This window comes from Podarcis bocagei, assembly GCF_964188305.1.
Source record: "Podarcis bocagei genome assembly, chromosome: Z".
Taxonomy (NCBI): domain Eukaryota; kingdom Metazoa; phylum Chordata; class Lepidosauria; order Squamata; family Lacertidae; genus Podarcis; species Podarcis bocagei.
The window spans coordinates 16,779,735-16,805,453 of record NC_138140.1 but is presented as its reverse complement, the minus strand read 5'-3'; the positions used below and the strand labels follow the sequence as shown (position 1 = coordinate 16,805,453).

The window sequence follows — 25,719 nt, the reverse complement described above, 5'->3', positions numbered from 1 at the left end:
CCACTTGGACTGAGAATTGACCACTATTAGGAAGTGTTGGCCCTGAAAAGGCCCCACGAAATCCACGTGCACCCGAGACCATGGGGACTGTGTGGACTCCCAGGACTACTGGTGCCTTGGGTGCATCCGGCCAGGAGACCTGGCAGGGCTCGCAACGTTTCACCCGGCCCTCTATCTCTGCATCTATGCCTGGCCACCATACATAGCTATGGGCCAATGCCTTCATCCAGATGATCCCCGGGTGAGACACATGCAGCCCTTCTAAGACTTTTTTCCTTAACGGAGGGGGGGACGGGACTATGACACGGATACCCCATAACACGCATCCTCGGTGAGTAGACAGCTTGTCTTTGTGGGCTGTGTAGCATGAAAATTCTGGACCTGGCTTCCTGGGTCACCCCCTCCCCACCTAGTCCGAGACGCGGGACAACAGCCTATCTTTCGTAGTTGCGGCAGCAATGTTGGGTTTAAGCGCAAACGGGACTCTACAGGCCTTGACTTGAATGGGTTGTACAGTGGAGTTGAGCCGTAGGGAAATCTGGGGTCCGTTCTGCAGGCCCAGGCTTCCATTGAAGACTGCTCGAAACTCCTGGCAGATTGATTCGAAATCTGCCCCTGGGGAAATCTGATTAAACCATGAAATACCTAAGCCTAACGGCCCGAACCATGCTAGGCTTAGAAGGCTAGTGAATGGGCCTTCAGTTATGATGAGGTTCAAATTCTTTGTGTACTTCTTAAACTGGACCTTGAAGTGCCCACCCCCTTTAGCTCAATTCTTTTTCTGTGGAAGTCCTGCAGCACTACGGGGGCCGGAGAGGAGGACCGCTGTTAGGGCAAAGCTCTTTCAGAGTCTTAGCGGATATTATGGAATAGGATGAGCCGGTATCCAACTCTATAGTGCACGGGGTTCCCTCTATCTTGAGTTGTACCCTAAGCTTATTGGACCCCAGAGACAGAAGTTGAAGTACCCTGGCTGGAGAGGTGGACTGTAACTCCTCCTCTATGTAGGCCTCATGGACACATTGCTTGGTCATGCTGCGGAGGTCTTGGAGCGGCAGACTTCACCAATGTGCCCAGTCTTCCCACAATGGTGACATGTGGCGTCCCAAAACCTGCATGTCCGACGCTCGTGGTTTTCTCTGCAGCTGGCGCAGGTCCCTCGAGGTGTGTCAGATGAACGCTGGTTCAATGATGCGCTCGTAGCTTGGGAGTGGTGGTGTCGGTCGGATCGGTCCGAAGCTCAGTGGACATCCTCATTGTGGGGACCTACGGAAGACGACCAGTCTTGCTGGATGCGGTGAGTTATCCTTTTGGTACGTAGGCTGCAGGCCGCCTCATGGGCGCTATCCTTCCCAAAGGCCGTGGCCATATTCATTGTTTCCATCATCGTGATGTCGTCTTTTGCCAGTAGCTTGCAGAGGAGATGGCTGTCTCGCATGCCACTGATGAACCTTTCGAGAAGTCGTTCCTCGATGTCAGCGAATTGACAATACATTGCAATCACCCGGAGCGCTATGATGTATTCACTCGCTGACTCTTGCGCTTGTTGCTGTCTGTGTGCAAAGTCATAGCGGTGGTGGTTCTTAGTTGGCTGAGGCGTGAGGTGTCTTGTCGTAGCTTGTGTCAGCTCATCAAAATTGCATGCCTCTATGTCCCTGGGTGCCATCAAACTTTCCAGGAGAGTGATGGCGGAACTTCCCAGCACCGTCAGTAGCACATCCACCTTGTCTGCCTCCCTAGTGAAGCCTTGTAGATGGACGTAGCTCCTTATTTGGCAGAGCCACTGCGGCCATTCTGCAGGATGGCTCATATTGAAGTCCAGTGGTAGCCATCCTCAGACCTGGAGCAGTCGCTTGTGTGATTGTGGGTGGTTGCGAAGAAGTGGCAGGAGCGGTCTCGTTTCTGGGACTATTTGCTGAGTCCAGCATGGTGGTGAGGTCGCGCTTACTGCGAGGCAGCAGGCAGTGGTGCTGCGGTGCGGTCTTGGGCCTCTGGCAGCCGGTGGGAGCTCATCAACATCCCATCCTTGTTGCCAATGTTAAATGTTCAGAAAAAGTCAGAAGCCCAAGGCAGTATAAGTTCCTCAACTAAGTTTATTCAACATTTGTTAGTGACAACAGCTCACTCATAGGAACACAAGAACCAAACTGACTGGACAACACGATAATAATCCCAAGCATAAACTGACCGTTGACAGTTGACACTTGAAAGAGCATGCACTTACTTGCCATTAAAACGTTCGTCTACCAACGTTTCTGTGATTGGTTAGAACACGCCTTGCAACATAAAATGGGTTAAACCCAATACATAACAATAGTAAAGAGAGACATACCCTTTTTCTTCAATCATGGAACTCAAGGTGATGTATGTGTAGTTCCGATAGTCTTCTATTCAGATTTTGATCAGACCCAGACCTGCTTAACTTCAGCAAGATGCTGGTCTCGTGTACCTTCAAGACCATATCCCAGGACTTTTTACAGGGCAGTCTGTTATTCCAAAGTGTTCTCCATTTGAAGGCCACCTGGTGAAAGTTCAGCTTAAAGATAAGAAAAGAGATCAGAGTCCTTGAAATATACGTTTATCAGTAGCGAGCACCTGGACAGGTCACCTGGTCACATTCTTCCCCATTACAGGGAAATGTATTTATCTTTACATTATAGTATTTGTTTCTAATTTGCAACTATAGATCTAAATGAGTGCATAATTTTTTAGTGCAGATTTGTTTTCCTCTTTCAGGGGTGATGCACTTCCTTTATGGGGGACAATGGATAAATGGCCACCATGATTTCAGCCCTATATATAAGGCTATGGATAAGAAATGTGTCATAAATAAATCAAAATAAATATATAAACATATTTTATTGGCATCCATCTGTCTCGAGAGACAACGAAGTGCGCCTCTGGGTTGAAGTCAAACAGCTGTGTTAGCAGCACTGAAGTGAGCTCCCATGGGTGCAAACCTGGGAAGTGTGTACAGAGGGCCTGGGCTGCCCAGACAGTGGTCCCCTCTCAGCCTTGCTGCTGTGACCCAAAGAAAAGCACAGCAACACCCTTGGCAGCAGCTTGGCTGCAGGAGTTACCGGAAGGAGGCACACAAGGCGCCATTCAACTGTCTTAGGGACTCCATTCCATATTTGTGTAGGGTTTACTCCAGAGCCCTTTCTTCTCCTGAAGAATCCCACAAGGCAGCAGAGGTTTAGGATCAGAGTTTTCCTTCTAGATGGAAAACTTTTCCTAGTTTAGCCAACCAATCAAAGATGTTACTGGGGTGTGACCGCAGTCCCATGCTGACAGCTTCTAGGAGCTACAGGTGAGAGCTGAGTGCAGGGTGGGGACCAAAGGGGGAGAACCCCAGAAGGAATATGACATGTCCCCCACCAGAGATTCTACCCCTTCCCTAACACCCCATACACTCCACATAAACTTTCTGAACATGTATATAATATACACATTTATTACAAACATATATAACATATGTAACAAATATGTGTTTTTATAACTATTTGTATTGATTTTACAAAAACCAAACAATATAGCAAAATGAATGGGAATGCGCAGTGATCAATTCCCACAAAAAGTATGTATCAAAACATGGGCACATCTGTACAATACATTTAAAGCCTATTTAAAGGACACTGCTTCCCCTCCAAAGAATCCTAAGAACTTTAATTTGCTAAGAGTACTGAAATTTTTTTCTCTGCAATGAGTAAAGTGGTTCCCAAGATTTTGTGGGGGAAGCCATGCTCATGAAATGTGCTTTAAACTATGGTTACCAGATGTCCCCATTTCCCGGGGACAGTCCCCGGATTTACAAATCTGTCCCTGGACAAAATCCATCCCCGGAATGTCCTCGGATTTAATTTAACGTCCCTGGATTTATATTCTAAGTGTTGTAGATTTATTAGGGAATGAATGTTGCATGATTAGTTCAACGGCATAAGACACATCATATGGGGACTTCGGGCGAGGCAAAATGGTGGATGCCACAGCAGCAAGCAGCTCCTGAAGCCAGCCAGAGCCAACTGTGCTACCAGGCTGGCTCTGGGCTGCTGAGACTGCTGCTGCCGCCGCCACTGCCAATGGGGATCTGGGGACACCTGCTGCGTCAACTGGGGGAACCGCTACCCCCGCCCCATGACCCAAATCGAGCCGGGAGCGAGAGCCCAGAGATGCTCTGGGGCTGACACAGGGAGGAGGAGGAGAGGAGGAGAAGGAAGAGAGTGAAAGAGGAAGGAGAAAAAAGAGGGGAGCCCCGACATAGCTGCGCCAACTGAGGATGAGATGTAGGAGAGTACCAGGAGGGCAAGGACATGTGGCCAAACCCAGGCCTAATCTGAGCCTCCTCCACTGTGGCTAGCGCTCCAAGAGAGCAGGTCGGGGCCCAGAGGAAGGCTGCACGACAGAGGAGACCACAAAAGAGAAGATATTACTTCTTAATTTAAAAAAAAAAAAAACTTTAAAAAAATTCCTTTTTTTTGTTTGTTAAAAAAATGTCCCCAGATTCATTGAAAAAAATCTGGTAACCTTACTTTAAACCCAGGGTTTTTTCAGTCAGAACTTGCCGGAACTCAGTTCTGGCACCTCTCAGGTAGGTGACATTGCCAATCTAAGAGAACAAGGGAGGCATTCATGGTGAGTTCCAGCACCATTTTTTCTAGAAAAAGAGCACAGTTTAAATGTATAGTGTAGATATGTTCAAAGTCTTTGACAAGACCTTGAAAAGACCTTGAACTTGGTGGTTTTTATCCATGTTCATTAATCTTTGCATAAGAAATAAAATTTAACCAGACTGCATAGAATTTTTCTGTGGCTTGAATTTTCTGGTGTGCACAACATCGGCATGTTAGTTGATCCATTAGTACCAAATCCCAGAGCTATCAATGCTAATTATCATCAAATGAGTGCTCATAGCTATCGTAGGGTTGCCATATTTCAAAAAATTGACACAAAAGTTGTTTAGTGCTTTTTTTGCCCAAAGTTGTTGAGCTTTTGAGCTATTTTTAATGAAATTTGCCAAAAACAACACTTCCGACATGGGCTGCCATAGGTCTGGAATTTTCCAGACATTTAAGCGATTTCCATGTGGACACTGTTTATGAGGGCCGAATACGAGCTATGTCAGGGGAGTTCTGGATATATGGCAACCCTTACTCCTTAGTGCAATCATCAGAGGGTGGTTAGAACTTTAGGGCCCAAATCCTGATTGTAATAGTCAAAAATAGAGATGGGGGCCCCTGCAATTTGGAGGTTTGGCAGAGTGGCCTGATTGGTTATCTGCAGTGGAGGCTGGTCCGTTGGGGTGAATGGAGCACTGCGCTGCCAACCTGTCTACCCTCAGCCAGCTCCCAACCAGTTGCCTTCTTTTTTTACATCTCATCCAGGGGTGGACCGGCCTATCGGCTTCCGCCTCCTTAGTCTCAGTGTTGCTCACTAGGGAGGAGATGTGGACCAAACTAGAATTAGTAGGCTCCTCCCTCTCATTGGCTCTGGCTTCACCTACTGTTTGGGCTCCCTGTTTTCCACCCTAGCAGTTGACATAGGCACCAACCACCACTATTTATCTGACATGCTTTGTGAAAGACATAGGGCTTTTTTTCAGGTGGAGCTTACAGGAGCTTAACTCCAGCACCTCTCAGGTTGACGCCATTGCAGTGGCGTAGCGTGGGGGGTGCAGGGGGGCCCGGCCGCACCGGGCGCAACATCTGGGGGTTAGGGTTAGGGGGCGCAAATCCACGGGTTAGGGGGCGCAAATCCATGGGTTAGGGGGCGCAAATCCATGGGTTAGGGGGCGCAAATTACTTGCCTTGCCCCGGGTGCTGACAACCCACGCTACGCCACTGCGCCATTGCCATTCTAAGAGAACAAGGGAGGAGTTCATGGTGACCGTTGGCACCTCTTTTTCTAGAAAAATAGCACTGAAAAGACCTGTAGGAAAAAATGTTGAACCAATGGGCAACTCCATGAATGTTGGAAGACTTAGGCAATGATGGCCACCAACCTAGATACGTTTCCAGTACGTTTCTGAGAACAATTCAAAGGGTTGGTGTTGAGCATGGGTAGGCAAACTAAGGCCCCGGGCCAGATCCGGCCCAATTGCCTTCTAAATCTGGCCCATGGACAGCCCAGGACTCAGCGTGTTTTTACATGAGTAGACTGTGTCCTTTTATTTAAAATGCATCTCTGGGTTATTTGTGGAGCATAGAGAATTCGTTCATTCCCCCCCCCCCATATTGTCCGGCGCCCCACAAGGTCTGAGGGAGAGTGGACCAGCCCCTGCTGAAAAAGTTTGCTGACCTCTGGACTAGAGTGTTGGACCTTGGGAGACCAGGCTAAATTTGTGTAAATAAACCCATATATCCTTAAACACTAGTATCCACCATCCCTGCTTCCAAGGAAACTGAACATGGCATAAGCACCTGGAACCCTTGGAATTCTGCGCAGCTCAGTGACTTGGGCAGCACGCAACAATATTGTTCTTCTCGTTGTTGTTTAAATTATCTGAATATAAAATGTTAATCCAAAAGTTGCAACAAGTCTGAGCCCTGCAGCTGGCATAAACATTATTTAAATTATACAAATATAAAACGTGACTCGAAAGTTGGAGTTCTGCAGGTTGCATACATCATCATCATCAAAATACAAAAGGTGACTGAAAACGCTGCAACAGGCCTGAGTCCTGCAGCTGCCCTGAATCATGCAAACAGAAACGTAGTGAACGTTAAAACTAGATTAAAAAACAAACCCGCAGCAGGTGTGCTTTTTGATCACCGCAAATATGCACAGTACATATTGTACAGTATTACTCTTTAAGGCTCCTCCCCGTCCTGTCTCCTCCTCTCCTAGGCTCCTCCCATCTGGGCCTTTCCTGAGGAGCCACGCGGAGCCCGCCCCTGGCCACGTGACCCCCTCCTCCTCCCGCCTGCCTCCCCCGGAAGCAGAGGTTCGCTCGGCTCTCGCCGCGCCTCTTTCCCGGCCTGTCTCTCCTCTCCCTGGCTGCCCCTCCCTCCTTCTACTTCCTGTCTCGGGCGGAAGCGAGAGGCGGGATTTCCCTTTCCGGGTACGGGTCCCCAGGCGGAGAGAGAAAGAGGGAGAGGGAGAAGGGGGGGAGGGAGAGGAAGGCGAAGCGAGATTGAGCCCCCGGGCGCTGGACGGAGGAGAGGCTGAGTGAGTGAGCGGCCGGCAGGAGCGGCCGGGCGGGGGGAGGCCCAGGAGGAAGGAGGAGGCCCAGGAGGAAGGAGGAGGCCGAGGCGGCGGCGGGAGGAGGCCTGGGCCGAGGCGGCGGCGGCGCGCGCGTCATGGCGGAGCTGGCTCTGGGGCCGAGCGCGGCACCCGCGGGGGCGGGGAAGAGCGAGGGCTTCGTCGACGCGCTGCACCGCGTCCGCCAGGTAAGAGCGGGTGGGTGGGGGCGAAGGCCGCATGGCAGACAGCGAGGAGGGCCCGGCCTGGCCCCTCGCCACCCCGCGCGCCTCGGCCTTGGCAGCAGGAGGAGGCAGCATATGGAGAAGTGGGGAAGGGTAGCCCCTCGGGCCTCCTCCTGGGGGGTGTGGGAGGAAGGGAGGCCGGCGCGGGGAGGCGTTTCTGGTCCTTTCCAGGGGTCTGCCCCGAACTGCATCCCATCCAGGGGCCATAGCGTGGCGCGCGAGACAACTTCCCGAGTTCTCTGGCGTGGGTCGAACTTAGTGTTGCCTGCACTGGCAGGCAGAGGCTGTCCAGCGTTTCATGCGGATTGGTGTGTGTGTGTTGGGGGAAAACTCGACGGTCCTGTGTAAAGGAAACGTTCCTACCACTGAACTGTGGCCGCTTTTCCCAAAGGAGGCAGACTGCGTTGCCTACACTGGCAGGCAGTGGCTCTTAAGGGCTTTCAGGCAGGGACCTTTCACAATCCCACCTGGAGATGTGGGCATGGGGGAATGGAGTCACCAAGCCACAGTTCTGTCTCTTAAAGAGGAAAGCTAGGTTCTAGTCCTTGTGGTTCTGAATAAAGGGATGAGTTAAGTGGGGGCATGAGAAAGCTGTTTTATACCAAGTAAGAACGTTGTCCTGTTTAGCTTAGTGGGCTGGGATGTAGGCTAAGCCAGGCCAGAGGAGGAGTAGGCATATGGAAAGTGGGCCCATCACAACTCCTCCTGGGAGAAGGGATGCCATTGTGGGAAAGGGTGTGTGTCAAGTGTGGGGAGACATTTTTCCCCATGGGACACAATGAGGCATAAGGTAACTTCCTGAGTTGGAACATTGGAGTCTGTTTATCTCAGTGCCGTCTACACTGATAGGCAGCAGCTTTCAGCAGTTTCTGGCAGGTGGTCTTTTCCCAGCTGTGCCTGGAGATGCTCCTGAAGATTGAACCTGGGGCCTTCTGCATGCAACAGAGTTACAACCATTCCCCATAATATAGGAACACAGGAAGCTTCCTTACAGTAAGATTATTAGGGTCTGTCTAGCTCATTGTTAAGAGACGCGGGTGGCGCAGTGGGTTAAACCACAGAGCCAGGACTTGCCGATCAGAAGGTCGGTGGTTCGAATCCCTGCGACGGGGTGAGCTCCTGTTGCTCGGTCCCAGCTCCTGCCAACCTAGCAGTTCGAAAGCATGGCAAAATGCAAGTAGATAAATAGGTACCGCTCAGGCGGGAATGTAAACGGCATTTCCTTTCGCTGCTCTGGTTCAGCGGTAGTCTCGTAATCTGGGGAGCCGGGTTCGCGTCTCCGCTCCTCCACATGCAGCTGCTGGGTGACCTTGGGCCAGCCACACTTCTCTGAAGTCTCTCAGCCCCACTCACCCCACAGAGTGTTTGTTGTGGGGGAGGAAGGGAAAGGAGAATGTTAGCCGCTTTGAGACTCCTGAAGGGGAGTGAAAGGCGGGATATCAAATCCAAACTCCTCCTCCTCCAAACTCCTCCTCCTCCTCCTCCTCTTCACCAGAAGCTGGCCACATGGAAACTGTACACCGGCTCCCTCGGCCAATAAAGTGAGATGAGCACCGCAACCCCAGAGTCGGTCACGACTGGACCTGGTGGTCAGGGGTCCCTTTACCTTTAGCTCATTGTTGGATAGCGTTGTCTGCACTGAGAGGCAGTAGCTCTCCAGGATTTCAGGCAGGGAGCAATTCCAAGCCCTACCTGGAGATGCTGCAGGGAATTGAACCTGGGACTTTTAAACATATGTTTAAACACTGTGCTGTGGCCTTACCCCTAAAAATGAACTAAGATTTCAGTCCTCATGGTTCTGAAATAAAAGCTGATTTGAATAGGGACTTACAGAGCTGCCTTATACTGAATCAAACTGTTGGTCCATCAAGCTCAGAAGGCTGGTCTGGGGCAGGCCTGGATGAGGCAGAGGCCACCTGTCATGCACTGGGAGACCAGTGTGGGAAAGGGTGACATATATTAATGCTGTGTGTCAGATGTGGAGAAGCCTTTTCGGCTTGTGACCAAACTGCATAGGAATAGGGTCATGGTTTTAAAACTAGAAACATAGGAAGATATGCCTTATATTGAGTCAGAGTATTGTGATCTGTCTTAAAACACTAATGCCTACACTGACTGGTAGAGGCTCTCCAGGGTTTCAGGCAGGGGAGAGTTCCCAGCCCCACCTGGAGATGCTGCTTTGGTTGAGCCTGGAGTCTTGTGCATGCATACTCTGTCACTGAGCCATGGTCCCTTCCTCTAAAAAGAGTTAGACCCTTGGTCCGTCTAGCTCAGTATTGTCACAGTGACTGGCAGCAGTTCTCCAGGATGTTGGGCAGGGAGTATTTCTCAGTCCTACTTGGAGATGTTGAGGATTGAACCTGGGACCTTTAAAGCACGTGCTTTAATGATGAACTTTAGGGGCCCTTCCCCTGAAGTTACAGCAAGGTTCCAGTCCTCAGGGTTTTGAATTAAATAGGGAGCTGCCTTGTACTGAGTCAGACTTTTGGGGTTTATCTAGCCCTGTATTTTCTACACAGACTAGCTGCAGCTCTCCAGGTTTTCAAGTCCAAGAAGAGCCCAGCTGTGGGTCTCTTTGACCTAGGATGTTATAGCCTGCCTAAGTGGCCTTCGGCACCTGAGGTGTGTTTTGGGTGCTCACCCCGTTACTGTGACAATTTAATTTGTCAATTACTGTTTACAATTTAATTGTTTTTAATTCTAGTTTTTAAATTGTTTGAACCAATCCTGGGACCTGCTGGTGAAGGATCGGTAGTAAGTTTAACTACAATTTATTGATAATAATACTCGAATCAGACTCATTGAAATCAGTCAACTTCAAGCTACTCATGCCAAATAATTTTCAGTGCGTCTAACCCTGAGTATAATTAATGTTGGCCACACATACCCATGCTAGAAATTCACCAGATGCATTTTGCAACTGGTGCAGGTCCAATTGTGACTGTGGGAATCTTTGGATGTCAGGTTGGTAACTGACTGGCCGCTCCAGCTTTCTTAAGCAGGTAAGCGGAAGAGCTTATTTATTTCATTTATATCCCACCTTTTTCTCCATGGTTCACCCCCCCCCATTTAATCCCTACAACAATCCTATGAGGTAGGTTAAGAATCTGTGACTGGCCCAAGGTCACCCAGTGAGCATCATGACTTAGTGGGGATTTAAACTCTGATCATCTCCCAGGTCCTAGTCCGACATGCTAGAGTACTTCTGCCATGAGGCGGCTATATAAATTAAGTAGATAAATAAATATGGGGAAAGCGAAATGTCACTTAGAGAAGGTTCTGAAATATATTTCTTGAAGCTTGAATTTGTTGTACAGTGGTACCTCGGGATGCGAACGGGATCTGTTCCAGAGCCCTGTTCGCATCCTGAATGGAACAGGACTGCGTGTCTGCGCATGCACAGGGCGCATTTTGCTGCTTCCGCGCATGCGTGTGACGTCATTTTGAGCGTCTGCGCATGTGTGAGCGGCGAAACCCGGAAGTAATGCACTCTGTTACTTCTGGGTTGCCGTGGAGCGCACCCTGAAAGCGCTCAACCTGAAGCACATTCAACTCGAGGTATGACTGTATTCTGGATTGTTTTGTTTGATGTTTTAATGTGTTGTAAACCACTTTGAGATTTTTTTCATTAAAGTATAAAGCAGTATAGAAATGAAATGAATACTACTACTACTAAATTCCAGTACTATTAGATTTTCCATTAGATATCCTGTTGTGGTGACCATAACCTAGGTTTAAGGTGCCATTTGGCAATTATCTTACGTATTTGAGTTTCTAACACTGCCCTCCCCATTTTTCCCAACTCAGATTCCACTTTGGAAGCCCCCTCCCAAAGCAGGATGTTTGATAGAGTCATAGAATTGTAGAGTTGGGAGAAACCCCAAAGGTCATATACTCCAGCCCTCTGCAATGCAGGAATTGAAGCAGCCTTCCTTCTCTTTTGCATGACCTCACCTCTAGCTCCCCCCCTCCCCAGCTGCTGATCTCCAAAGGTAGACTGCCTCTGACATGGAGGAGTAGCCCAGCAGCCTCTTTTTCAAGCCCAGATGCTTTTTTGGAAGCCCTCCCAAATCGGCCCTTCTCCTCCCTTGCTTGGCTTCCCTCTCTACGCGTTTCCCTCCTTCAGCAATTGGTCTCCAAAGGTAGACTGCCTGTGGGCGTGAATCCTTTGCTCCCTTTTGTAGCTAGAAAAAGCTATCGTGGAGCTTTGCTTGCTTAGTCCCAAAATGTCTATATTGGGCACTGTCATGTTTTCATGACAGTGGCCAATATGATATTCAACGCCCTTTTAAAATGTGCTGGGGTATTATGGGGTTGTTGTTGCTTTTCTTTTGATTATGTATTTTGTGTTTTTATGTTGTGATTTTATCATGTGAACCACCCTGAGACCTACGGGTATACAAATTTAGTAATAATAATAATAATTTTCATAGCACCATCCCATTGCCCTGTTTGGGAGCCGCACCCCAGGCAGGATAAGGGGCGATGGCCCTCTCCAGCAGTTGCTTTTTGTAAGGTACACTGCCTCTGGACAGTTAATGTTTGTCATGGTTAATAAAACCAAAAGGGCTTTGTTGAATAAAAATGAAAGTTTTATTATGCTGATGATGTTTTCATCTATTTTGTTCAGAGAATTTTGTTTACCCTGCTCCATGGCAGTGGCTGTGGGGAGACAGGGTGCTCACAGAACAGCTTAACAAAGGTCAGTAGTAAGACAGTCCCTACCCTCACAGGCTTGCTATCAAGAATACATGATGCAAGAGGAAAGAAGAATGAGGGTGGGTGGGAAGATAACAGTTTCAGTCTGCCACTGGGTGACAGTTGAGAGGGAACCAAAGGCTGCTGGTCTCTATGCAGAAATTGTGGGATTGTCCGGCTGGGCTCCTCTGCTTTTGCTCTTCGGCCAGATGTAAACGTCCAGTTGAGGAAGAGCCAAAAGTAGATGGTGTCTCTCTTGTCTTTTTTTTTTTTTAAAGGAACTTCTAAATGAGTTCTGCTGGATGTAGAATCAAACAGGCATTCTATTTTCCCCTCTACCCAAACCAGTAAGACCAAAGCATCTTGGAGAGCCCCATAAGCTGGGGGTGAAAACAGCAGCCCTTTTCTGCTATTGCCACACCCACCTGCCAGGTGGAAGGCCTTTGGACATGAATGTTCTATTCAATGGGTAGGCCACCTAAGGCCCGGGGGCCAGATGCAGCCCAATCGCCTTCTAAATCCGGCTCGTGGACAGTCCGGGAATCAGTGTGTTTTTAACATGAGTAGAATGTGCCCTTTTATTTAAAATGCATCTCTGGGTTATTTGTGGGGCCCGCCTGGTGTTTTTACATGAGTAGAATGTGTGCTTTTATTTAAAATGCATCTCTGGGTTATTTGTGGGGCATAGGAATTCGTCGTCGTCCCCATATAGTCCGGCCCATCACAAGGTCTGAGGGACAGTGGACCGGTCCCCTGCTGAAAAAGTTTGCTGACCCCTGTTCTATTCCTAGGATGGCTTAGTAAAAACTGAGCCTTGCAGAATCAAGGACGCAAGGGCAGCAGCCTGTTTTCTCACAGTGGGCAGTAATGTAGAAAGCTGCAGCCCTACCTGGAGATGCCAGGAATTGAATCTGGGATGTTCTGCATGCAAGGCGGATGCTCTGCAGCAGAGCCAGAGCCCTTTGTGGAATCATAGAACGCTACTTGATACAAAGTCAGACTAGTGGTCCATTTAGTCTTGTCTACATTGATTGACAGCAGTTCTGTAGAGTTTTGGACAGGATTCTCCAGCTTCACCTGGAGATGCTGGTGTGAATTGAACCAGGGGCCTTCTGCCTGCAAGGCAGATGCTTTGCTCATTAGATAGCTTCCCAAGATGTCTAGGAAGTAAAGAAATAGATGAAGGCAGTAGTGTCCTTGATGTTGCTTCTTAGCACGTTGGTACAGTACCCCTCTTGAACTTGGAGGTAACATACAGCAGATGTGGCTGAGTTGAGTTCTTGAGTTAGGAATGTGTGATCACTGAACCTGGAGCCGGCCCTACCATTAGGACACAGTGAGGTAGCTCCCTAGGGAATGGGCAGCGGCAGCAGGGTAATCAACGGAAAATCATGCTTCCGCAGGGCCTGTTATTGTATACCATGTGGTGTACCTGCCACCCCCTTAGCTAGCCTTCTTCAATCTTTGGGTCCTATATATTGTTGGACTGTAATCCCATCACTGTGACCATTTGCTGTGTTCTCTAGAGCTAATAGGATTTGGAATCCAAGAACTTCTGGAGGGCTACAGTTTTGCTGCCCCTGCCATACAACCAAGATGGCAAGTAGCTATTGCTAGCTCCCCACCCCCCTGTGAATCTAAACCTATGTTACAGCAGAGTCACATCTAGTTGAGCATCCTGTTCTCACTGTAGTCAAGCAACTGCCTTTGGGAAGCTCATAAGCAAGACCTGAGTGCAACAATACAGTACTCACACACCACTTGCAGTTCCCCACAACTGGTATTCAGAGGTATGTTGCCTCTGACAATGGGGGGTATCTCTCCTCCCCCTGCACATTACGTACCTACTTTTTAAGGCAAACATTCTCAATAATCTCACTATAGCCTTTCCTCATAGAAGAGTTGTCCTTTTCTATGCCTTTTCCAGCTGTGCTGTATCCTTCTTCAGATACAGCAACTGGAACTGTAAGCGTTGGGCCTCAGCACACAGAATTGTGTAATGGAATTAAGAAGCTGGCAATTTTGTCTTTCTGTTCACTGTTTTCATTTGGTTTTATCTCTTCAGGGCGTGAGTGGGATGTGTTTGTCAGAGATTCTTGAGTTCTTTTGGGGGAGGCTCCTGGAGAGGAATGCGGGGAGTAGGGGTCAGATGATAGGGGCCAGAACCAGAAAATGTCTAGCATGATACTTTTGGAAGAGTTCTCTTCTAATTTAATGATTTTTGCTTGTTTCGCCATCCAGAGGGCTGCCATTCTGTGGCAGCTCAGATTCCTGTGGCATCTTAAAAGACAGATTTGTTGTAGTATAAACTTTTGTGGACTGCAGTTCTCTCAGTCAGGCTTCATACATCTCATACATTTAAAGCACACACAGCCAAGAATCTTGGGAACTTTACTCCTCACAGTTCTACACGTTCCATTACTTTTAACAAACTACAGTTTTCATAATTCTTTGAGAGCAGTTTTGTGGTTTAATGTGTTTTAAATGTATGCTGTGGATGTGATCAAATTCTCAATAGAGCCCAAACAGTTCCTGAAATAAATTTGCCTTATTTTCCATTGGCATATTCTGGTTGGGACTGTGGGCAGGGCAGGAAACTCCCCCCATGTGCTACCTTTTTGACAACCCTATGCCAAACTCTTAAGCCACCATCACCAGTTGATATGGTGACCAGTACAGTACTGTATTTAGCACCTGTTCAACTTTTGGCCCTCCGTACTTATGAAAGAGCATGAGGTGCCTCTCTCCCATAGAGCATATTTATAACGCCTTTGTGCTACCTGGCAAAAGGCTCTGCTTTATATCTCTGCCATACATGTATGTTTCAACAGATCTTTCTGTTTGCTTCAGAATGGTAGAGCTGCATTCTACCTGGCTTGCTTTACAATTCCCAGTATTTTTTTGGTGTGTGTGTGTGTGTGTGTGTGTGTGTGAAGTGCTATACATAATATCATTGTTAATTGACTGTAATACTTCACACACCTTGAGGAAATAGACTCTAGGCTAGGGATAGGGAATCTGTAGTCCATCAGTCTCAGCCAGCATGTTCAATTAGGGCTGGATGATGAGAGTTGTAGAAAACTGGGGAGCTCCGAATTTCTGCTCTGGCCTGTGAAAAGTTGTGCCACCAAACATCTGTTAGTTGCCAGAAGACATATTGGCTGTCTCGTTTCATAATCATTACTGATTGTGGGGCACAAACCAGTCTAGAATCTTTCTCAAGAGATTCCTCTTTCTGGTCTGGTCTTTTGGAAAGGAAAATGAAAGACGGGAAGACAGAAAGTAGAAATCAGCAATGATTGAAGTTCTTGTGCCCTGCCCTCCGTTATCCTTTGTGGAGGGGGCAGCAATCTAGGAACTCCTTAAGGCCTCTTAATGATCTTTTTGAAAGTAGAGGGGGGTGAAAAGGGGATTTAGGTGAGTACACTGTCTATAGTGGATGACATGATGATGAATACTGGAGGGCTAGTAGTGTTCTCTAGCTGCAAATATGCTCCCAAGCTTTGTGGCAGTATAACTGAGAATAAACCTCATAGAATTGTAGGATTGGAAGGGGGATCCAAAAGCTCATTTAGTCCAACCTCCTGCATCCCTGAAATCTGAACTTTTTTATTTTTTCCTGCTACTTTGCCCTTCTTGGGACATGTCAGCTTCTATGTAATGCTTGGCTGATACCACACAGTGTGTGTTAAATACCTTTTTTGGTTGAAAGGATCCTTGTGGACTCTAGAGCAGGGGTTGGCAACCTTTTTCAGCCGTGGGCTGGTCCACCATCCGTCAGACCGTGTGGTGGGCCAGACTATATTTTTTTTGGAGGGGGAAATGAACGAATTCCTATGCCCCACAAATATCCCAGAGATGCATTTTAAATAAAAACACACATTCTGCTCATGTAAAAACACCAGGCGGGCCCCACAAATAACCCAGAGATGCATTTTAAATAAAAGGGCACATTCTACTCATGTTAAAAACACACTGATTCCCGGACTGTCCACGAGCCGGATTTAGAAGGCGATTGGGCTGCATCTGGCCCCCGGGCCTTAGGTGGCCTACCCCTGCTCTAGAGCACTGGTCTTCAGCTGATGTGTTGAGACCCTCCATCCATCCAAAAAAGGCTTGTGATCTAAGGTGGGCTGGATTCACAGCCCTAACACAGTGCATCTATTGTAGAAAAAAAGGAATGGGTCTCCAAACATGTTCAGCTCTGAGGTCTGGAAGACCTGCTCCCCACCTTGCAAGACTTTCCCCACTTGACCTGGGAGGTGAACAGAATCTTGCGGTATTGTTTAGTGTGGTGTTGTCATTGATATTATTTATTGTATCTTTATTTTTAGATCTTAAAATGAATTATGTGGGAATTTGTTCAGTTTTGTTGTGTACCCTTTGATGTGTTTTATTTCTTGTTTATGGCTACTTCTGTTATGTTCGCAATCATGAAAATGATTCATATTGCAAGCCGCCTTGAGCATCGTTCTAACTATGGAAAGGCGGCATACATATGTGATGGTGGTGGGGGTTGGGTTAAAGGTGGGTCCCACGCCTGTAAAAGTTGGAGGCTGCTGCTCTAGAGCGTATGTGAAAAGATGTCTGGAGTTGCCTTAGAATCTTGCTGGTCATAAAACTGCTTTCTAGTCTGACAGCAGGTTTGTGTCAAGACCTTTTAACTTTTGAACTCGTATGTTGCACATGCATAGTTGACCTCTATCAGTGACCTGCATTGTAGCTGAGGAGGCCACATGATTTGTCAGAGGTAGCTTGAGAAACTTGGGTTTCAACTCCTTCATCTTTGGCCATGGGCAAACTAGGGTTTCTCAGGCTCAACCCACAATGTGCAGATATGCGGTGGGTGAGGTATGGGTTTGAGTCCCCTAGTATCCACTAGGCTTGCAAAAAATGTTTCATTAGTAAGTGATTCTGAGGGTCTGTTTTTATTCCCTATACATGTAATAATCATTGTTGTGATTTTGCCAAATACCAACATGCAAACTTTGATTTTGCATGTTTATTGAAGCGCCTTGGCATTTCTTCTTGAAATGAATTTCAGAAGTATTTCTTATATAAATTATTTAAGTAATGATAATGGTGGTATTATTCACCATGATTCCAAATCCTTTTCCCTGGTCAACCACTGCCAGTTCAGACCCCCATCAGTGTATAAGTCGAGTTAGGGATTTACTTCTGCCTGGTATGCATTACTTTACTTTTACTTAAAATTTGTTATTTTTGACACCTGTTCATCTAGTTCAGAGAGGTCTTTTAGAGTGCTTCACAGTCTGGTTGAGTTTTCACCATCCTGTTTTTTTTTTATATAAAAAAACAACCACCTTGTTTTCATTAGACAAATTCATGGAGGAGAGGGTTATCGATGGCTATTAGCCACAATGATTATGCTCTGCTGCCACCTTTGAAGGCAGCAGTGCTTCTGAATACCAGTTGCTGGAAACCAAAGAAGAGTGCTCTTGTGCTTGAATCCTGCTTGCTGGTTCCACATGGGCATCTGGGCTGGGCACTTTGAAGACAGGATGCTGAACTAAAAGTAACTTGTCTGCACTTACCCCACCCCACGGCTTTGTTCACAGTCGTGAAGAATATTCTTATGTTATGAATGGTCCGTGTTGCCATTAAGAAAAAGAGGTAGGAATAGACCAATATATATGTGGACTGTCCCTGGATAAAGTGACTTTTCTTCTTTAAGTTCTCAAAGTTCTTAACCTAGCCCAGGGTTGTCATCAGAACTAGCCAGATGTTTAACTGATAATCAGTCACAGTCAGTCTATGAAAAAGAAGACTTTAGAGTCATCTTGCCCTTAAATGGCAACTAGATATTTTGTTTTAGCAACTAACCTTGGTTTAAGGAGCCATCTGGTGCCTAGCTTATATATCTGAGTTTCTAACCCTGTTTTTGAACCCGGTTCAATAGCACAGGTCCCAGAGCAGATCCTTGGGAGACCCCACAGCTCATTCCCTTGTGACAATTCCATTGTGACAGCTGTCTTCTATTGTGACAGGCACTCATGAACTTCTAGTCTTTTTCTCCCCCGTACTCCCCTTTATCCTGGGCATCACAAGTCTCAGATAAGTGAGTTAGCTGACATAACTCTTGTTACTTAGGAAGCCTGAACGATGCTGCTCTTGCTGATTTCGAATGTAGGTTGTATGTTGTTGGTATGGACTTTTTTGTGGGTAGATCAGAAGGTTGGGGTTCTTCCTAGAGGAATGTACTTTAGGGCAGATGTTTGGGGCAGGAATTTTATGGGTCTGTCTCTGTCTATGTAAGTTCTTTTCCCTGCTGCTACTGATGTATCATGGCTGTGCTGCTCACTCCCCACTCCCTTTGTTTCACTATTCTATTCTCACTGCAACGCAGTTTCCAAGTGGGGAGGTGTGGTTTAATCTTATCTAACCAGGGTAGTTGAGATTCCTGCATTGCAGGGAATTGGGCCACAACCTTTGGGGTGCCTTCCAACTCTACAGTTCTATGATTCTGTAATAAGACAGGAGATACTGGTTTATCAGTCTCATTCATAAACCAGTGCTAAGCTAGAGTTCTCCAGTTATAACAGGGAACTGTGATTTAATTCAGGTAGGTAGCTGTGTTGGTATGATGCAGTCAAAATATATTTTAAAAATTAAAAAATTGTCCAGTAGCACCTTAAAGACCAACTAAGTTTGTTCTTGGTATAAGCTTTCATGTGCATGCACACTTCTTCAGATACTTTGTGGTTTAATGTGAGCCACAATGGAATGCTAAAGCCTTAATACAGTGGGAACCAGACAAGCCAGGCACTTGTTCTCACCTGTGTAAACCATAGTTTGAGAAGTTAGGAAAGGTTATATGTATATGGCTATAGGCAACAACCATTTCACATGGGAGTTTCTTTTCCCGGTCCCCACATGTATTGGCAGATCTCGCATAAGTGTGTTCTGCCCCTCCCCCATTCCACCTACATTCTTCCCTCATCCAGGTCCAAAAGGACCTGTGCGCTAGTGATCATATATCATTTGGACGTACCTAAAATGTTTGTCACTTGTATTCAAAAGGAGTGTGCAGGGGTCAGTAAAGAGTGAGTGAAATGGACTTCACATCAGTTTTGGACGATATATTTCCCAGCCACAGCAAGCACTTCTCAGGCTCTGCCTGCCTAAGCCTTTGAAGAAGCCCCCTGCCGCACCAGCTTACTTGAGCCAGAGTAATATGGGGGCTTGCTCATCTGGGGATGGCAAGCCTCCCGCTTTAAGGAAGCCCTAATGCCCTTCTGGGTTGTGTGAGCTGCAGCAGTATTGGAGCTTGGGCTGGGCGATGCTGACTGGGGCTGATGGGAATTGGAGTCCCAACATGGTCTGGAAGGCCACACAGTTCCTTGATCTAAGAAGAGGTCACCTCTTCTTTCATGATGATTGCCTCTTCTAAATAAGAGGGCTTCCATCTCTTGCAAGCAGTAGGGAATGATGCTGCAATCTAGATCAGGGGTCAAATGTTGCTGGACTCCACATTCCACCATCCCTGAACGTTAGCCATACTGGCTGCAGGGGCTGATGGGAGTTGGATTCCCCGTAACATCACAAGTGTCACAGGTTTCTCATTTCTGCCATACTTTAAAAAAAAAAGGGTGGGGGGAGACAAGTTAAAGTGGGAAAAAGAGATGTCTCCGCAACAGCTTTGCAGTTGTGAGGGTTGCCTGGTGTGATAAGGTGGCTTCCGTTTCTATGTCCACATTATAAGGGACGCGGGTGGCGCTGTGGTCTAAACCACTGAGTCTAGGGCTTGCCAATCAGAAGGTCAGTGGTTTGAATCCCCGCGATGGGGTGAGCTCCCATTGCTTGGTCCCAGCTCCAGCCAACATAGCAGTTCAAAATCACGTCAAAGTGCAAGTAGATAAATAGGTACCGCTCCGGCGGGAAGGTAAATGGTGTTTCTGTGTGCTGCTCTGGTTTTGCCAGAAGTGGCTAGGTTGCCTACCCCTGGGTTTAGTCATGCTGGCCACAAGACCCAGAAAAATCGTCTGCAGACAAACGCTGGCTCCCTCGGCTAGAAAAGCGAGATGAGCGCTGCAACCCCAGAATCGTTTGCGATTGGACTTAGCTGTCAGGGATCCTTTACCTTTTTTAAGAACAACATAATCAAGTCTCTTTTCTGTTCCTGACACCCCCAATAAATCTTCCATTTTAATACGGCATTTGTAAAAATGTGTTTAGACCTGTTACTATTTTATAGAGGGAGGGAGAGTTCTTAGTACCCCACCCCTTGTGTTCTGGTATTAGAAGGTGCTCAGGATTTGTCAGCTATTAGCTTGAGCCTGACATAGGGGCATGTGATGTGTTGTGGCTGTTCTGGGGTGCAGAGAGCAGCATGTATGGGTTTCCACATTGGGAGAATGACAGCTGTTGGTGGGTAGGGTATGACATTGATGTTTGATAGGCTGAGTCAGTGCAAACAGGAACTGAGCAGGGAGAGCAAAAAGTCTTAAGTGCATTTTGGATTTTTGAGGGGGTATTTACTGAAATTGTTAATGGGTGCCACTGGAGATAGTGACAGGCACACTGGTGCCTGCAGGTGCCATGTTAGCCATCCCTTGGTGTAGCCAAGCTGCCCAGTGTGGGGTTGGTTCCCTCTGGCTGAGCCACCAAATTGGCATTGTTCCTTTGCACTACCGGCCCTTTGAAACAACAGTGAAACTGTGTCATGTTTCTGCCATAGCCCCTCCCTGCTGCACCATACCCTCTGGGTGGACACTCCCTGCATACCCCACCACAGTTGTGACTTGTACACCTCCCATGTGGAGGAGACCTCCAGCTGACCATGGCTGAGTTGTGAGCCAGACCATGGTCCTATGTGCTCCTAAAGCATCTCTGTGGGGGTTGCTTTCAGCCTGTTGCTCAACTATTAACAGAATCTAGGAACAGGCATCTCTAATTAATTTAGTCAGGAAAATGGGCATGAGCAGCGGGAGAGTATAATGTTGCAGTGACCCTGGAGGGGTGCGACTTGTTATTTCTTTGTTGGCAGTATCTGCGTCAACCACTTCCATAGGAGCAAACCCACCAATGTCCCAGGTAATCTGTACTGTGCTCTGGTTGGCTCAGTCCATTAACTAATCAGTTCCTTCTCCTGCCTTTATAAACTTGCTGCCATCTGCATAGCCTCCTCTTGGATTCCGTCTCTCACTCATGCTGCATTGTGTGTCTTTTGGTCACGCTCTAGCATGATGAAATTTTGATTCCCCACCCCACCCCGCAATATATATATTGCTGTAAAAGCTGTTTCTTGCTGTTTCAGCCACATAAGAAGTAAACGAGTTTGCTCATGTTGTTCCAAACTTCTTCTTTCTTTCTCTACAGCAAATGGCTGCTAAAATTGGTGAGATCCCTCACTTGAATAATTCCACACCACTTGTGGACCCTTCAGTGTACGGTTACGGAGTAAAACGGCCCCTGGATGATGGAAGTAAGTCTCCTTGGTTTTCCTCTGTTTTGCCTTTTGATACTTGCTGTTAATCATATTATTTTGGGGAGGGGGTTGGTGGCATGATGTCTGTTGGCAGAGTGCTTATTGCAAATTAATAGAATAGCATTGTAGTAGAACAGGGACGTCCAACTCCCAAGAGACTGATCTTCTTACAGGGGGGGAAACTGGCAGTGATCTACCCCTGGGGGGGGGGGGTTCAGCTCAAAGTTTTTGAGCTTGCTTTAGGGAGGAAAGCCCCGTTATTAAGGGGGAAATGTCGGAGTAGAGTAAAGGGGAAAGGAGATTAGTCGCTCACCAAAAGATAGCTATGGAAACAATCTGCCTTACAGCGAAAACTCCGTCTTCCGTTCCTACAGTCATGCGAAAATGAAGGGCGGGGAGATGGGGGGACGGGACGGCTGCTCTTAGGCAAAAACAAAGGAAAAGGATCCTGCGATCAACAGGGATCGACCGGAACCTCCCAGGGATCGACCAGTCAATCCCGATTGACCTGTTAGACATCCCTGTAGTAGAAGATTCATTTTGCCACATGTGGTGAATATGCAAAATACCTAAGGACTTTTGGGAGATGATTTATAATGAGTTGGAATTTATGGTAACTTTCCCCAAAAGACCGGAAGCTTTTTTACTAGGGATAACTGGAGCAGATATCCACCCCCCTCCAAAACAGATAAATCTATTTCTTTACGGAATATGATAGCATATTATACACACAAAAAGGGTGTGATGAGGTGGTACCTACCAAAGGAGAATGGCAGCTGAAATGGATAGAATATGTAGAATTGGCAAGTTTTGACATGTAAAATTAGAGATAAAATTAGAGACAGATTTTAAAGAAGATTGGAAAATATTTGCAGAATACTTTGAAACTCACTGGAAAAATGTTAATGCAAATAGGATTTGAGTAAGAGTAGCAGTAGGGGTGAACTTTTTGTTTTTATTGTGAGATAAGGTGAAGGTATACAGTAACTATAATATGCAGCGTAAGCTGAAATTTTGAGGGAACCATGGAGGGAGGGAGGGGAAGTTGTAGGAGGAATGATGGATTGCTAAATTTGAAATGTTTATTTGTTAAAAAAATTATTTTTTAAAAAAGAAGATTAATACTGGAATGCCAGAAGTGATTAAGAGAATCATGTCTTCCACAGTCACTATGTCTGGACAGCCACTTTACTCTTTTTCCAGACAAAGCAGAACCGTGGTAGTTAAACGCCACTGATCAAATCTTTGCACCTGGCTGGCAGGGCTTGTCAAATGACAAGTAGGTTTTGGCAGTGCTGATGAAGCTAGATTGAATGTTCCCTTGATTAGTTGATGGTGAAATTCAGTTGAAGCTGTGCCTGGGAAGCGAGAGGAGGGGAGAGGGCAGCTGGAGTCTGCTAGTTCAAACCCAACGGCTGCAGAGTTAGGTATGTCCTATTGGTCTGTTGGTTTCCATAGGCTGATATGCCCCTAACTCACTATGTGACTGGCCTGACTCTGTGTGTGGGACCATAGATAGGTTGGCTGGTGAACCCCACTGAGCTGGCTCATGTTAACCCAAGTGAACAGAAAATAATAAGAGCCCTGGTCCATTTAGTCCAACCTTCTGTTCTTACAGTGGCAAATCAGTGGGAAGCCCACAAGCAGGAGCTGCGTGCAACAGTTCTTCCCTCTTGAGATTGGCATTCGAAAGCTTACTGCCCTGACTAAATGTGGTCTGTTTAACCTGCTGTGATTTTAAGATGGTCTCCAGTTTAATACCCACTTTAAAAAAATCCTATTGGCTGGGTTTCAAAGAGCCAGGTGTGTTGAGACTTTTGTCCGCATCCCTCAGTTGCATCCAGGGCTTCCCAGAAAACTCTTCGCGTGGCATCTACTGCAGCCACATGAGCGGCTGCATTCAGAAATAAGTTGGCGAAATCAGTGTACTGTAGTTTTCCGTGTATAAGATTATATTTTTTTCTTTAAAAATCATGCCAAAAAGTGGGGGGTCGCCTTATACATGGGTAGTGCATAGGGTGAACATTTGATTGGTTACTGCCGTGGCTGTCAGCAGTTATTGTGTGTGTTATTTGTTGCTGCATCAATGGGTGGTGTTGATTGGCTGACGCTCTATCAGTTGGGCGGGCGTTAGGCAGCTGCTGACGGTGATGGGGCAGATGGGAGGTGGATTATGTGCAATCCTCCACAAAAAAGCTCAGCAACTCTGGGCCATCTCCCCTCATTTTCTTAAATTTGAGTCCCCCCAAATAGGGGGTGTCTTATCCCCATATCTGATCTAAGTAACAGAATTCCCTGGTACAATCGGGATGGAAGGATGCCTCTTCTTAGATTAGGGCTGCGGGACTGTTTCACCCTCCATGTATTGTTAAACTCTCTACTCCTCTCAGCCGTAACCAGCCTGGATGAAGGGAGTTATAGGTCACTGGCAGGTCTCTGGTCCACCATCAAACCTGTATTCCTCTGTGATTAGATCCTGAATGCTTGAGGCATATTTAAGTTCATGGTGTGTAAATGCTTTTGCCCTGTTGTCTGAGGCTAACTATGCAAATGTTCTTCTAGCTCACTGTGAGATCCTAAATGCATTGAAAGGATGTGCATTCTCTAAACTCTTTTTGTCTCTTTTCTTAATTTGTAGTGAGTTTTACTTTATTTCTAAGCTCAAACAAAATAACTTATGGGGTGACCCCCCCCCTTCCCCTTCTTGGCTTGCTGCAGTGTGCTCTCCATGTCATGCTTGGCGAAAAAGACATTTTGAGTGTTTTAGTGGGCAGCAGCTCCCTATAATTATTTCTGAAACAAAAACTTCACAAATGTATCAGACAACGCGGCTAGGCACTGACTTAAATTATAATACATTTCAGCACCAGTCAGCTATATGTGCTTGCTATGTACGTTTTAACTTTGGTTGTCACATGGAACAGCTGGTGGCCCTAGAGTTGTTCAGTTATGACTGTGTTCGTCAAGGTTTCCTGGGCACATTTGTGAACGGGAGAGACTGTTGTGGGCCCCACAAGCACTCAGCGCAGCCAAGCACGCATGCTGCAACCTCTTGGCTGCAGGTTCTTCTTTCAAGCCTGATTTCAGCAAGGGAGAAGACAGCCCCCAATTTGTTTGATTTTATTAAATTTTTTACCATTACCATCATTTTATTTGCAGTCAACAGACTATTCAAGCAATCAATAACCATTTTATAACAATTGACAATAACATTGATTCCAAAAAACCCCATTAATACAACTGCAAAACTCAGAATTCATAGAATCGTAGAGTTAGAAGTTAGAACCTGAGGGTCATGTAGGAATCTCAACATGCTGTACCCCATCCAATGTGAGACCATACTTGACCCTGCTTAGCTTTGAAAATGTAGAGAATTTGCTACACAATGCACCCCTTTCACCCAGATCCCAAGCCTTCTGTGGAGGCTGTTGCTGATCCCTGTTCTGTTCATTTATTTATTTGATTTCTTGCCCACCCTTTACCATAGAGCCCCAGGGCAGGTTGCAACAATATATACAATTATAAAACAAGTAAAATGGTTGCCACCACAACGAAGTATGCAAACAAACAGTTCCTTAAATAAGAAGAGTTAAAAGTAACTCAAAGAAAGATGCAGACTAGTATAATGAAGATCTTCACTTGAAAGAGAAATAAGGGCCATAGAGAAGGTTCCACAGCAGCCCCGGTGCTGGCAGGGAGCTAACTAGGATGTACCCCTGGTTGTATGATGATTGAGCTACCATGTGGGGTGAGGAAATTTCTTAAACCAGGAGATTATTCTGATGTTCTATTTTCTCCTTTTTGGGGGGTGGGGGAAAACCACCTTTATTTCCTAAGTACATCTAGCTAGCATGGCAGTGCTTCAAAGCTTTTAAGTTTCATTTATTAAAGCATGCTAAATTATATTGCTTTCAAAGGCACTGAAATTTTCCGCAGTGCAAATAAGCCTGGAAATTTTTGCATCAGTGGCAAAAGTTCTGGGAACTTTTTTGCATTGACGTTTACCTATTTTGTTCCTGCTGAACCTGTCTGGGGGGCAGGGGGACAACAAGAGAAAAAGGGGCCCTTGTCTTGCTTGCATTTGAAATCTCATTGTTCCTTTTCTTCACCTCTATTACTCGTGCATATTCTTGGGGCTGCTTTCTCAACCGC

The 25,719-nt window shown here is 46.7% G+C and overlaps 1 protein-coding gene and 1 long non-coding RNA gene across 9 annotated transcripts in view; one reads left to right on the top strand and one right to left on the bottom strand.

Moving 5' to 3' along the window:
* Window positions 1-4,486: 4,486 nt before the first annotated feature.
* LOC308578924 lies at window positions 4,487-6,868 on the bottom strand. The gene is made up of 2 exons (XR_014004217.1): window positions 6,743-6,868; window positions 4,487-4,606 (listed from the first exon to the last, which is right to left on the bottom strand). It is a non-coding gene; the product is annotated as an uncharacterized lncRNA (long non-coding RNA).
* A 181-nt stretch (window positions 6,869-7,049) lies between these two features.
* Window positions 7,050-25,719, top strand: part of FUBP3 (far upstream element binding protein 3) — a 60,739-nt gene continuing 42,069 nt past the window's right edge. For 2 of the 8 annotated variants that reach the window (XM_081179228.1, XM_081179225.1), the window contains exons 1-2: window positions 7,050-7,164; window positions 21,459-21,564. In XM_081179228.1, the coding sequence (XP_081035354.1) occupies window positions 21,462-21,564 (103 nt within the window). In that variant the 5' untranslated portion in view covers window positions 7,050-7,164; window positions 21,459-21,461. Of the gene's footprint in view, window positions 7,165-7,247; window positions 7,386-18,134; window positions 18,267-21,149; window positions 21,174-21,458; window positions 21,565-25,719 lie in introns of those variants that run through there. The other 6 variants (XM_081179222.1, XM_081179221.1, XM_081179226.1 and 3 more) reach the window with 3 other exon arrangements.